General features: G+C 39.6%; 1 protein-coding gene across 2 annotated transcripts in view; it reads left to right on the forward strand.

Moving 5' to 3' along the window:
* CTTNBP2 (cortactin binding protein 2) overlaps positions 1 to 13266 on the forward strand; it is a 157567-nt gene that overhangs the window by 3410 nt on the left and 140891 nt on the right. For both annotated transcript variants that reach the window (XM_056118605.1, XM_056118606.1), the window contains exon 2: positions 10963 to 11070. In XM_056118605.1, coding sequence (XP_055974580.1) covers positions 10963 to 11070 — 108 coding nt within the window. The remainder of the gene's footprint in view (positions 1 to 10962; positions 11071 to 13266) is intronic.

Below are 13266 nucleotides of genomic sequence, written 5' to 3' on the forward strand. Positions count from 1 at the left end.
GGGAGAAAGCAGGTGGGTGTAGGCAGATCAGACCACCCCTAGGAGCCCTTCTGTGCTCTGGGCCACAGGAACATAAAGAATTTCTATTTCAGGCTCAACTATGTGCTTAGAAATTTTTCTCAATATGAAGAATTATAACTAAAATATACCCCAAAGATTAGACTCTTAACTGCTTCAAGGTAATAGTTTTCACTTCTCATTTCCTCTTAAATTATAAGGTGCGTATTTATTTGCACTTTTTTTTTGAGGAGGGGGACTTTATTGTTGTTGGTATGGCTGTTGGTATTATATTTCTCACAGGAGCAGTTTTGTTGAGAGAAAAACATTTGTCCTCTCAATGACTGAATCCAAGCCTAGAAAGATTGTTGGTTGGTTCTATTCTCTTGTGTTTCCTGTAACTTTATGAGGTGAGAAAATGCTTCCCAGACTTAGTACTTAGTCAGCCTTTCGCAAATATCTGCTCTTGCTCTCACTGACAGCCAGGCTGTTTCTGAGAGAGGGACGCTAATGCTATGCAGGTTTGCTTTGTGAATAAAAAGCAGAGGGTACTTAGCACAAACGCTGCCAGGCACATGATAGGGCTTGACCAACATCTGCTGGAGGAAGGAAAGAAACCCTTACCAAAAAGCTGTCATGATTTTTTTAGTGTTGATTGACCAGTTGGAGAATTTCCTTTGTGTGCTATTAGATGTGTTGAAATCAATGGCCTCTGATTTGTGATAATTAACACAATAGATGATGACCTTTTTCTTTCATAATTTTCATTTGTTGTTATTGTTGTCCCTTTCCAAAAGGCTTTTCTCATGCTATTTCAGATGCTTAACAGATTAAAATTTGTTTTAATCCTGACTTCTAGCATTATTAGTTTTCCCTGCAGATTCTTTTTTTTCTCTTCAAAACCATGATTAAGGCTGGGGATGTAGGTGGACTGGTAATAGCCACTTCCCATCCTAAATTCTTCCAATAGAGTCAAAACTAAACCACCTACTGGGATATGGAAGTGGGAATAATTAAAAGGGGGCCAAGAGAAATGTGAGGCAGTTTGGAAACAAGAAAAGGGAATAAAGGTTCAGAATCAAGTGAAAGGGAATAAAACTCAGATTTCCATTGGAATAAGGAAATTAGATAGTGCTTTGGCACTGGGGAAGATGCCCAGGAATGTGGGACTAGAATTCAACTTAAATAATTGTAGGAAGGTTCAGAAAGATACTACAGGAGGTAAAATACTTTCCTTCCATGTGATAGCTTGGGCTTCAGAACTGATTTGATCCTGGTACCATATCTGGTCCCTTGTGCACTGCCATGGACCACCCCTGAAACCACAAATGCACTTTGGAAGGATGAACAATTTCTCCTAGGTCCACTCACATGGTTTGGCATATGCAAAGACCCTGAAGACCCTGACTGTTTAGAAGACTTTATTTGAATGCCCTTGTGTTCTTCTCTTTGGGCCTTCCTTTGGAGGACTAGTATAATGAGAAAAAGGAAATTTCTCATTTGTCTTCGATTTCATAAAAAGTAGAGATCAGTTGTTGATGTTGATGGTATTGATAGCAACATTTATTTTTTGCTGTTGAATCTGTTAGAACATCCACAAAGAATGAACATCTTGTAAATTCTGTGCATAATATGCCAAATCACATGTAGAAACTGATTTTTTTAAGCTCAGGGTTCATCTCTTGCACCACCGTAGTCCACTTAGCCCCTCTGGGAGTGATGTAGCCCCTGGACATCACTGAGCGTGACCACCTCATCATACCCCCAACCCAATCCCTGCAAAGTTCTGATTTTAGGGGGGAAATTGCTGTCACAATAAGCTGTTAGTAAGTAATATTAAAGGTTGGAGATTAGTTTTAAAGGTTATTTTAGTAAGTGCAGTATACCCAAGTTAACATTGTAATCTGGAATTGATACTTGTTTACAGTATGATTTAATTTTGACTGTCTCTGTTTCCTTGATAAGGTAACATTATGATTCCAAAGATCTGAGCTCTTCCATGGAAGAGCTTTATGACTCTAAGAATGCAGTTTTAGCCATCTATGTCTCAGTCTCTTCATTGAAGATAGTTATGCTTATACTTGACAACTACAGATCATTGATATTCTTTGGTGCATTATACGCTTTTTACCAGACTTACTGGATCTGGATGTCAGCTTGCATGAGGAGATGATCTATGCCTCACATACAGTAAATGTTTTGTGGAAAGTGGAGTTGATGGAAATAGGCATTTGTTTTATCTGGGATAAGACCCTTTTTCCAAGAGGAAATAGAGACAATTGAGGTCTGAAATAACGGAAGTAGCTGAACTTAATTATTGGGCACTGCTGTCCCTGCCTGGGTGCTTGCTGCTTTTAAGTTACTATTACTTCAAAATAGTTAAGTCTATTACTGGGTTTCCTTCCAGACATTCTGTTTACTTGTTGACAATTTTTTTACCTCCTTCCAGTGCATCTAGTTCCTTGTTTTGCATTAAAGACCCCAGACAGCATGGCTGATTTGAGGTGCAGACCCCAAGTTCTCAGTATCTCTCCTCCCTCCCTTCCTCCCTCCCTCCCTCCCTTCCTCCCTCCCTCCCTCCCTCCCGCCCTTCCTTCCTTCCTCCCTTCATCCCTGAACATTGCCAGGTGTGACCCAACCCTCCTCCACCCTCCTGCTCCCAACTCTCCAAAGACACAGTCAGTTGCCCTAGTTTTGATTATTCCAAGTTACTTTGTTGACATGAAGTATTACAATTTAGACTGGTACATCGTTCGTGTCTTTATTTATATTTTTTGGTTTTGTTGTTTTTTGGTCCTGAACCACCCCAGTGGTGCTCAGAGCTTGCTACTGGTTCTTCACTCAGGTGGTGTTCAAGGAACCCTCTGTGGTGCTGGGGATGATTCCAGACTGGCCACCTGCAAGCAAACGCCCTACCAGCTGGACAGTTGCTCCAGCCTCTGCTTTGTGTTTTTACACTAAATAAAATAGGCATTGTATAACAATTGTGTGTGTATGATACATAATAGGTAAAATTATGCAAGTACAGTACTCCCTTTGTCCTGATCAATGACTAGTAGGGGTGAGAAATAGAGAGTTTAAACAGAGATAAGCGAGTGTAATATAACTAGGAAGTATAACAAGGCAGGACATAACATACTGCCAAATGATGTAATAAAATAGACTCAGAATTGAGAAGTGGAGAGATTTCTGGAGATTAGAAAGAGATGTGGAGGGGCTGGAGTGATAGCACAGCGGGTAGGGCATTTGCCTTGCATGCGGCCAACCCGGGTTCGATTCCCAGCATCCCATATGGTTCCCTGAGCACCGCCAGGGGTGATTCCTGAGTGCAGAGCCAGAGCCAGGAGTAACCCCTGTGCATCCGCCGGGTGTGACCCAAAAAGCCAAAAAAAAAAAAAAGAAAGAAAGAGATGTGGAAAACAGGGTTTGAGCTAATTCCTGAAGAAAAGTGGAATTCTTAGAAAGAGCACCCTCAAGGAATGCAAACTCCACCAGGAACATAGTTTTCTCTAGAGATCAGGAGGAATAATCTCAAAGTATGATAAAATATTAGAGAATTTAAGCCACTTTAGAGCATAACATGTACAATACTTCCTGAAAAGCCTTATTTATAGTAGGCTAAATTCACATTCTTCTAATATTCTAAGTGTTCTACGTACCTGGAAAGTATATTTAATTTTTTCCCTGCTAATTATACAGTATTCAAGTTTTTATTTTCTCCTTAAAATTTCAAAATGTTTCATTGCTTTTTTCCTTCCTTTGCAACCTTTCTAATTTGTCCCCAAAGCATAAATTTTGCTTACAGAGGTAATTCTAAGCCCATTGTTAATTATTAGCTTACAATATTAGACTTGGAGGAAAGTACATTTTTGCAGCTTCTGAGCAAAGATGCTAAACCAAATTTCCTCAAAGATTTCTCAGAGATTTCAGGAATGACCTAAATTTCCTCAGTCCAGTAATCTAATTCCTCTGATGGTATTTGAAATAAGGCCATTAGGGGTCTGGAAGAGGTTTTAGAAATTACTTAGTTTAACATTCTTTTTTACTCCTCCAAATCTGAGATCCAGCAAGGTGAAATACTCCTCTAGTCCATCTGCTTTCTCAAGCACCCCACCTCCCTCCCATGTGGTCAGTTCATTGATCAAGTGTAATCAAAACCTGCTAGATTTGTAATTGAAGGAGGGGCCCTTGGTGTTTGTGGGAATAGCCAGAGCATGTTGGTTCACTGAAATTTGATCCTAACTTAATTTAAATGTTTGGGCATAAATCTGAGGAGGCTGTTTTGCTATTTTAAATGATAATTTCTCTTAAAGCATTTTTGCATTAAAACAATATACGGATTCCATTAATTTTGGGAACGGTAATGTTTGGGAGAGGGAGGGCATACCCTGCAGTGCTCCTGGTCACTCCTTACAGTGCTGGGGATCAAACCCAGAGCTCTCACCAATGAAGTGTGTGTTTTGCCCCATTGAGCCATTTTCCCAGATCTCCGCAGATTCTTAAAAGATAGGTGGTAGAAGGGGCATGGGGGGTGGGAGGGATACTCGGATCCGTGGTGGTGGGAAATGGGCACTGGTGGAGGGATGTGTATTTGATCATTGTATAATTGAAACCCAAGCACAAAAATTTGTAAGTCTACAACTGTACCTCATGGTGTATCACTAATAAAAACTAAAAATAAAAAAGATATAGGTAACTACATTTGGGGTCTATATAGCTGGGTCTTCATCCATTTATTTTCCTACAAAGATCTACTATTTTAGATATTTTTCATACATCGAAGAAATTTGGCATTTTTCTATATTCAGTTCTGGTATTTTAAGGTGAGTTAATTTAGCCAAGTTTCATTTTGTCTTCTCCCTTCTTTTCTCTCAACTTATGAAAAAGTCCAGGAGAATATCCAAGACATCTTCATGCCACCCAGAGTAATTCAGAGCCTTTGAAAACTGCTGCACCAAGTAGTAAAGAGTTGGGGGAGAGGATGTCTCCTTTTTCATATATGTTTATGTCCCAAGGAAGGTGCACTCTTTTTTGGAAGAGCAGATTCTGGCTTAGTTTAAGATGCCTCCGCCAGATTTTAAAAGTGAGTTGTTAAGAATTGCTTTTCCTGGAGTACTTTTCCTGGCAGACATCAAATATGACAAGCAGTAAGGTATTTGGAGTTGAAGTAGATTAGGATATTTTTAGTGCATCGCCATCACTGAGAAATGAAAGTTGGATTTTTCTTTGTTATTTAGGGAAAACAAATTGAGTAATAAGGGTTAATCTGGGAACATGTTTGCTGTGGGTTTTAGGGACAGGGTTTTTTCTGGATGCCTGGATGATTATCCTTTTTTTTTTTTTTTTGGAGGGGGTGGGGACACACAAATTGGTGCTCAGGGCTTACTTCTGGGCTCTGCATTCGAGATCACTCCTGGTGGGGTGTGGGGGATTGAACCCAGGCCAGCCATGTGCAGGGCAAACACCACTATACTATTTCTCCAGCTCCCCCTGAATATTTTTGTGGGTGATTTTATTTTTGGATTGCTCCTGTCTTCTGTCATCTTCTGAAAATTAGATATGAAGTCTTAAAGTATTTTAAGATTCATTGCCAAGAATAATAATAAAAAAAGAAGAGTAAAGTTTCGTAGGTGACTATTACCTAGCTTGTGGAACCATTTTTAAGGGTATATCCCTATCTCCAAACTTTAATCAAATTGAATTCATTGAACATGTATAGGTTTTTTTTATGCCAGTTATGTCTAAATAAAGTGGTTTAAAATATTTTTCTCTTAGGGGCTGAAGCGATAGTACAGTGACTAGGGCATTTGCCTTGCACAGCACGAACCTGAGTTTTATCCTTTTTGTGGTGCCCTGTGCACTGCCAGGAGATATTCCTGAGTGCCCAGCCAGGAGGAACCCCTGAGCACCACTGGGTGTGGCCCAGAATCCACCAACAAAATATTTGTTGTTAAATCAAAGAAGGTAAAAGAACTTTAGCAATTACTCTTTATTTTCTTTGTTCTTTTTCTTTTTTTGTTTTTGGGGCCACACCCAGCAGTGCTGAGGACTTATTCCTAGCTCTGTGCTGAAGGATCACTCGTGCTGGTAGTCTGAGGTTCATATAGGGTGCTGGAATTGAACCCTGGGCACCCACATGCAGGCAAGCACCCTACCAGCTGTACTATCTCTAGCACCAACACTTAGTTTCTCTGTATCTAAGTACTTTCGGACTATCTGTAAGCCAAGTTATATAAATGTTACCTCATAATGAACAGTGGGAGTTTTTAATTTGGATTTTTATTTGGGGTTTCATTTTTCCCCCCCTAAAAATACCGAATTGCGAGCAAGCTGTTTAGATGTATGGAAGAGAAGGGCAGACAGACACACTATATTGAAATTAATACACAGATTTCTAGATTGCGGTTTGTTAAGACATTCTGTGTAATTTGTGGTTTAGCAAAGATTTTTGTAGCAGTTTTTTTTTTTTTTAATGAATCTCCCTTTTTTTTGAGGGTAGTCTATTAAAAACAAAAGTGTTGGTTGCAGGTCACATATTGTGATGTTGATGGTGATTGAACCAGGGCAAGCTCTCCTGACTCTAATGTGAATTAGAATCTTGGCAACGTCTTTCATAATTTATTAGTTTTCAAAATGGAGTGCTCTGCTTATGAAGCTTCGGGGAAACAAGGGCAATAAAATATACAATTAATTAAAATCTTTAGAACAACCAGCAACAGCATTAATAAAACATTACCCTCAAACACATAGTATAACTGTAGCCTCTTCTTCCATCTCAGTGGGTAAAAACCAGGATAGAAGAGTCTTTCATCATAGTCAATAAACTGAATTTATTGGACTTGGTCTGGTGGCTTTTCAAAGAAATAGGCTTAGAGCCAGAATTCCACTCCTCCCTAAATAAAACATCCAAGTTTTTAAAATAGTTTTTATTAAAATAAAACAACATAAAGTACTCTGAGCTTCAATAATAGTAATCCCCCACCTTTATTTAGTACTTTTATATTTGTTCCCATTTAATCTTCCTAAGAACACTCTGGTACATGTGTTGGAATTTCATCTATGTAGAAGAGAGTGGGCAGAGACTCCAAAAAGTTAGTGACATTCTTCTCTATGTGTAATCCTTGAACCACCAGCCTTCAGCAGCAGTTATTAGAAAGGTGAAATCATAACCCCACTTCAGACATAGGTTTGAAATTCCAGATGTTTAGCAGTCTAGCTCAACATGGGTTCAAGGGAATAGCTATGCATGCTTGAATTTGAGAACAGTTGTATCCTCAGACTTAATATGACATAGTGATGTAGCAAGAGTAGAATCTGAGCCCAGAATTTGAATATAGTTGCTCTGTGAACAGCTCAGGTTTAGTGCACCAGAAGCTACACAGTAAAAACTCTACATATGTCTTAAAATGGACTCTCCATAATTGGATTGTCATACCTGTAAATTCGGCTGACACCTGCATCTTCAAATGTGTGAATTTCTGTGGCACTTGTAGACAGCAAAAATCATGTATAAATGGACCCAAGCAGTTCAGACACCTGATTTCAGGGTTAACTCCACATTTGGTTTTTCTGTTTACAGGGAATGTCTAAGCTACCCTTTAAAACAATAAAATGGCCTTCATTTTTAGACTTCTTGTATGCTTTTATTTTGGGTACCTTACCCTGATTTATAATATGGGAAAGGAGATTCCCTATAACACAGTAGGCATTTCTTTGGATCCTAGTTGTGGGTGTCCTGCAATTCAATTCTGACACTATTTACCCAGAGATGGCATGAGATTAGATAATACAAGTACCCCCAAGCGTTCACCAGTCTGAAAGCTCACCAAGCCCTATCCTTTGGGTGTTTAGGAGGCTTCATTGTTTCTGAATGGTTGTGTAAATCATTGGCCAGTGGAGAAAGACTCAATTCCTAGACACTCTCACCTCTGCAGAGCTTAGGGGATGGAGCTAAAAATTCCAACCCTTTGAGCACAGGCTTGGTTCTTCTGGCTGTAGGCTCCATTATGAGGTACTGTCTAGGACTAACATTAAGAGATACTTCCTAGGTCACTGTATAAGTTTCTCTTCTGCTAGTCTCAGACCCTATCATTCTGTGTAACTACTCCGCTGCTTGCGTGTGCAAAGAAACAAATTTTAATGGGAACATTCCTTCAAAGTCTTTGGAGAACCATCTCACTTATCTATTTTTCTCCTTTAAACTATTATCTCCCTTCAGAAAATTTCTTTGAAACCGAGAAGTGACCAGTTCTGGTTATACCTGTTTGAAAACCCCTGGAGTCATGTATGGGGTTTGCTCTATTTACTTTGGTGGCACTTGTAAGGTTAGTGAGAGGGCCAGGTATGGTAGATGCTAAGCTAGTTATTTTTGAAGGATTGATAAAATGACACTATTTTCTTCTCTAGAATGTTAGCACTGTGCTGATAAGCCGCTGACAAGTCACAGTACTTAGTTAATTTCAGCCATTTCCTGATTGCTTGATCTGGGAACATTTATCTGACTTCACTGAGTTGTGGTTTTCTCAACTGAAAAAAAGAGAAGATTCTATCTTGCAGATTAGTGTTGGCTCTGAGCATACTTGGATGCAGTGAAGATGAGAAGTATGATTGTAGAATGTTTCAAAGACTGGCTTGGAGGCTGGGTGTTCCAGGTCCCTTGGGAATGAATGTGTGTTCCCTCCCTTCCAAGGTGACTGTGCTTGTCAAGTGAGTCTCTCCTACCCAAGGTAGCAGTAGAGTGTGTGTTGCAGAGGTTGCACAGACTGTGGATTCACTACAGTGAACATGTTAACTGAACCTCCTTCTGCTACTTCTGTTGAAGTTATTGTGAAGAAAGGGCAAGGGTTAGTTTCAAAGTGTTAGATATCAGTGTCACATCAATGGGATTTAAAAGCAAAGGGTGAGGATATATGTATGACCCACACCTCCCAGACACCAGTTCCTCTTCATTTGGTTGCTCCCCTGAAAGATCCACATGGTTTAGCTACCTACTCTCACCTGAAAGTCACAGGAACAGCTGAATGAATGAAAAAGAATTTGATCTACAGGCCATATGTAGACAACATGGTGTAGGAAGCAGAAGGCTGGCTTCAGAAAGCAAAGGTATGGATATGTGCTGAGTTGAGTTAGGGTGATACACACACACACACACACACACACACACACATACATATACATATATATATTTAGGAACATTCCAGAAAAATGCATATTGGGGGGGTGTAGGATATGATGAATATTCATAGTTGGGAAACATGCAATGAAAATCAGATGTCACATGGACATACAGTGATGCAGTAACATCACAGGGGGCCAGTGTTTTGGGTTGATAATTAGGAAACAGGTCCTAAAGGTTTTCTAGTCAACATTTCCCAGCTCTTTTCAGTCAGAGGGCCAGGGTCCTAATTAGGACAGTGGTTCTTAAAAGGTTCTGTCTTGGTTCAGTCACCACCAAAAGAATATCTCCTAGGGAGAGGTTATCACAGCATCCAAACTTTAAGCCTTTAACTAGTGTGTTTTGACTTCCTTGCTCCTAGAGAGTTCAGTCACTTATGAACAGGAGAGGAGACATGAAAATATATAGATTTGATTGTTGGATTATCCTCCTAAGCCTTTATTTTAGGAATGACAAGAACATGAGGACATGCATAAGAAAGTGATGCCCTCATAGCTGGGCGTTCTAGATTCACCTGACCATCAGTGTATATGACTAAAAGTGTATGAAGGGCCAGATCTTGTACTTAAAAGTACAAATTCCTCTGTGTGTGTGTGTGTGTGTGTGTGTGTGTATGTGTGTTTATTAGGGTAGTAACAAATGTATAGAACTTGTTTTGCTAAAGTGCCAGCTGTTCCTTGATTCTGCAGATTCTTGCTGTGTGAGAATGTAAATCTGGTATTATCCAATCATCTGAATTTTACCTTATTTTGCTGGGATGCTCCCAAGTAGTGTCCAGGAGGCTCAGGGCACCTTCCAGTGATTCCTGGCTAACTAGATCAGTGGTTCAATATGAGCTCCTGAGGATTCAGTGCTGTTTGGACCCTCTGCACCCTGGTAGTACTTGTGGACTTCCAGGCCTGAATTTAGCAATGTTTGTAGAACTCTTTGGAGCTGAGGATTGAACTGGGGTTGACCACATGCAAGGCATGTGCCCTCTCTCCTGTACCACCTCCCCATCTGAATTTTTAATTTATTTTATCTTATTTTTTGTTTGTTTGTTTTTGTTCCTGGTTCTGTCCCAGGGATCACTCCTAGTGAGACTTCAAGGACCATGTGTAGTGCTGGGGACCAAACCCAGTTCAGCACAGCCTTGTATAAGACAAGCACCTTACCCACCTTACTATCTCTCCAATCCCCCATCTGAATTTTAAGAAGTAGTTAGTGATCTGGTTTTTTTTTTGTTTTTTTTTTTGTGACACCTTCTGAGTTTTCAGTCTGGATGAATTAAAAGCAAAACACTTCGTGGCCTAAGAAAAACATCTGTGGGCCAGATTTGACTGTAGGCTGCCAGCTGGTGGCCTCTGCAGTGGTGCTCTGTAAACATGACCTGTTATTACTGGAGGTTCTGGAATGTAGAGCAACCTCCCTGGAGCCTTTATGGTGGGACCTTTCTAGGAAGACATTCTTCTTTTTCTTGCTGCCCCCACAACTTTCCCTACACACACTGGGTTTGTTTTGTTACAAACTCCAGGGATTTTAGAATGGTAATTTCAAGAGGTTCTGAATCCAGGTGTGCAGCAGATTGGGAAAACAGCTCCACAGAGGAAAGACGGCAGAGACAAGCATTCATCTCGGAAGACATGCCCTTCTCCTAGATTAGGGCCGAGACTAGCTGCAGCTCAACAGGGTCTCCAGACCTCATAGATTTGGGGAGCCTCGGGGATAATGTGACCTGTTGCCTAACTTGGGGATGTGCGGATTGGTACGAGGAGTCTTTTTTCATTGCTTTTAAAATTTTTGTGTTGCAGAAGAAAGAGTTTGATGTGGACACCCTCAGTAAACCAGAGCTTCGGATGCTGCTGAGCGTGATGGAAGGAGAGCTGGAGGCCAGAGACCTAGTCATCGAGGCCCTGAGGGTAAGGACACAGTGGACTGAATTGGTACCCTGCCTGTATATGAGACAGTGAGGAAAAAGTCAATGATTTGTTTATATAAGATATTTGTAATAATAGACTGTATTATTCCTATATACATGAGGAATGATTTCTTTTGGGGAACTCATAAGAGTTACAAATAAAATATTTATATAGACACATAAACACCTTCATGTAATTTTACTTTTCATCTGATGCCTTTAGTAAGTTTGAGACTTTTACAATAACTTGTTAAGAATATGTAACGTAATACTAAATGGATTAATTTAAATTGTGTGTTAAGGAATTTAACATGAAAATCTGTGTGATATGGGGAAGAAGGCAACTTAGAAGGAGTTGAAGAAGGAATAATGATGAATTGTCAGGCATAGTAGAGAAGGCCCAGGCTGAGAGTTCAGTTTGTGTGAAAGGGTGAAAGTTCTAGTAAGAATGATGTCAGTGCATATTCACAAACAAGAGACTGATAACGTGGAGATAATGATTATCCCACCCTCTGTTGACAGCAAACAATTACCTTGGGGGGAAAGGGGAATGTAGTTTCATCAACTGGAAGCCAATATTGAGTTGAAAGTGTTGCTTTTTATTTTTGCTAAGCAGACATGTGCACAATTTGGGAGGGTCGTTCCTTCTGTTCCACATTTGGAACATTTGCATTGCTTGCCACTGCATATTTTTTTGAATGAACTTTCTGGCAGAAGTACTAAGCCATCTCATTAACATGTGTGACCTTCAGACCATGCAGGGAACAAGGGCACCATCTCCTTTGAGAGCAGCCGTGCAGTCTCTTCATATCAGATGGCTTATGGGGGCTCTAGCTCTACCTTAGGTGTTTTTCTGCCCTGCTCAAGCAGCTGTGAAACGCATTAGTGCAGTGTCCATCCCTCCTACTCACCCATGTGTGTGCTCTTAGCAGTCTGCGTTTTTAAAGTGTCACTTTAGCAACCACATTTCTTTCTTTTTTAACTTAATTGCAGTACTTCCAGACATAGGAGTAAGGTTAAGGCTTGCTAATGACAAGGGCTTACTGATGTAAAATTTTTCCAGAGAATCAGGAGTATAGAAACACAGAAGGAGCTTTGGGTGATTGCCTAAGTCTACGGTTTGAATTCTAAGAGCTCTAACATTTTTTTCATAACATATTTTTTTTCATTACTCTTTTACCGTTGGGCAATGGAATTTATGGGTAATTGCATGGATAAATAGATTATGTTTGCAATAATCAATACATTGCTTTAATTGTGCTTTAAAGCTATAGGGAAAGTGATTTGTAACAATATATTTTATGTTTCAAGATCTAAATGCTCAGGCAAGACCAGCTGAAGGACTGTCATAAGATTGTTAGCTCTCTGTGCCTATTCATAGTCTGTCCATGAATGCAGATATCTCAAAGGAATGCTCATCCTTGCGTATCACATTGTTGACTCAGATACAGCAAAGAGCTTGGCTGGAGATGAGGTGATTTCTCAGAAATGGTGAAAGATGCCTGATAAATTTTCAATGCTCTGCCTGATACCTCAAAAAACACCTTCTACAATATTACCCTAGTGGAGAATTTACAGCTTGAGACTAGTCTTCTTTGTTTATAGGTTAAAACAAGATAAAAAAAAAAAAGCCCAAAGAAACGGTGACTTATTTCAGGTTTCAAAGGTGGCACATGTGAACTCAATGTATTTGGAGATTTATAAATATTTGTACTATTTTTCAAAAATTGAGAGTTTTGACAGATTTATTTAGATGATTGTGTTTTAAGAGTGGGTAATAATGTACCTTGCATATATCTGTCATAGCTGTCAGAGCCTCAGTGGGCTGATTTACTGACTGACTACTCCTCTGGGGCATTCAGGGGCTCTAGTGAAGCTAGTGAAATATTGACAACATTTCAGATGCATCACTTGGTTGCCTTTCCTTTAATAGTAGAATAAAATGTAGTGAATAACTGATGTCCCTAAAAGCAATTGGGAAGGACAGAGGATGTAAACTTCTATTTTGTATTATACCTAAGGTCAAAGTCAGAATCTAATTGATTAGTAATCAGTTTGCTGCTATTTAATTCAAAGAGAAATATAGTTGAAAAATTAAATAAGATGTAATAATAGCTTTCTGAATATAGGAAATGTTTTAAAATATATTTGACTGTTGAATTTGAACAGCTATTCTAATGCAATTTTTAATGTGTGT

This window comes from Sorex fumeus, unplaced genomic scaffold (assembly GCF_029834395.1).
Source record: "Sorex fumeus unplaced genomic scaffold, SorFum_2.1 ptg000037l, whole genome shotgun sequence".
NCBI classification, from domain to species: domain Eukaryota; kingdom Metazoa; phylum Chordata; class Mammalia; order Eulipotyphla; family Soricidae; genus Sorex; species Sorex fumeus.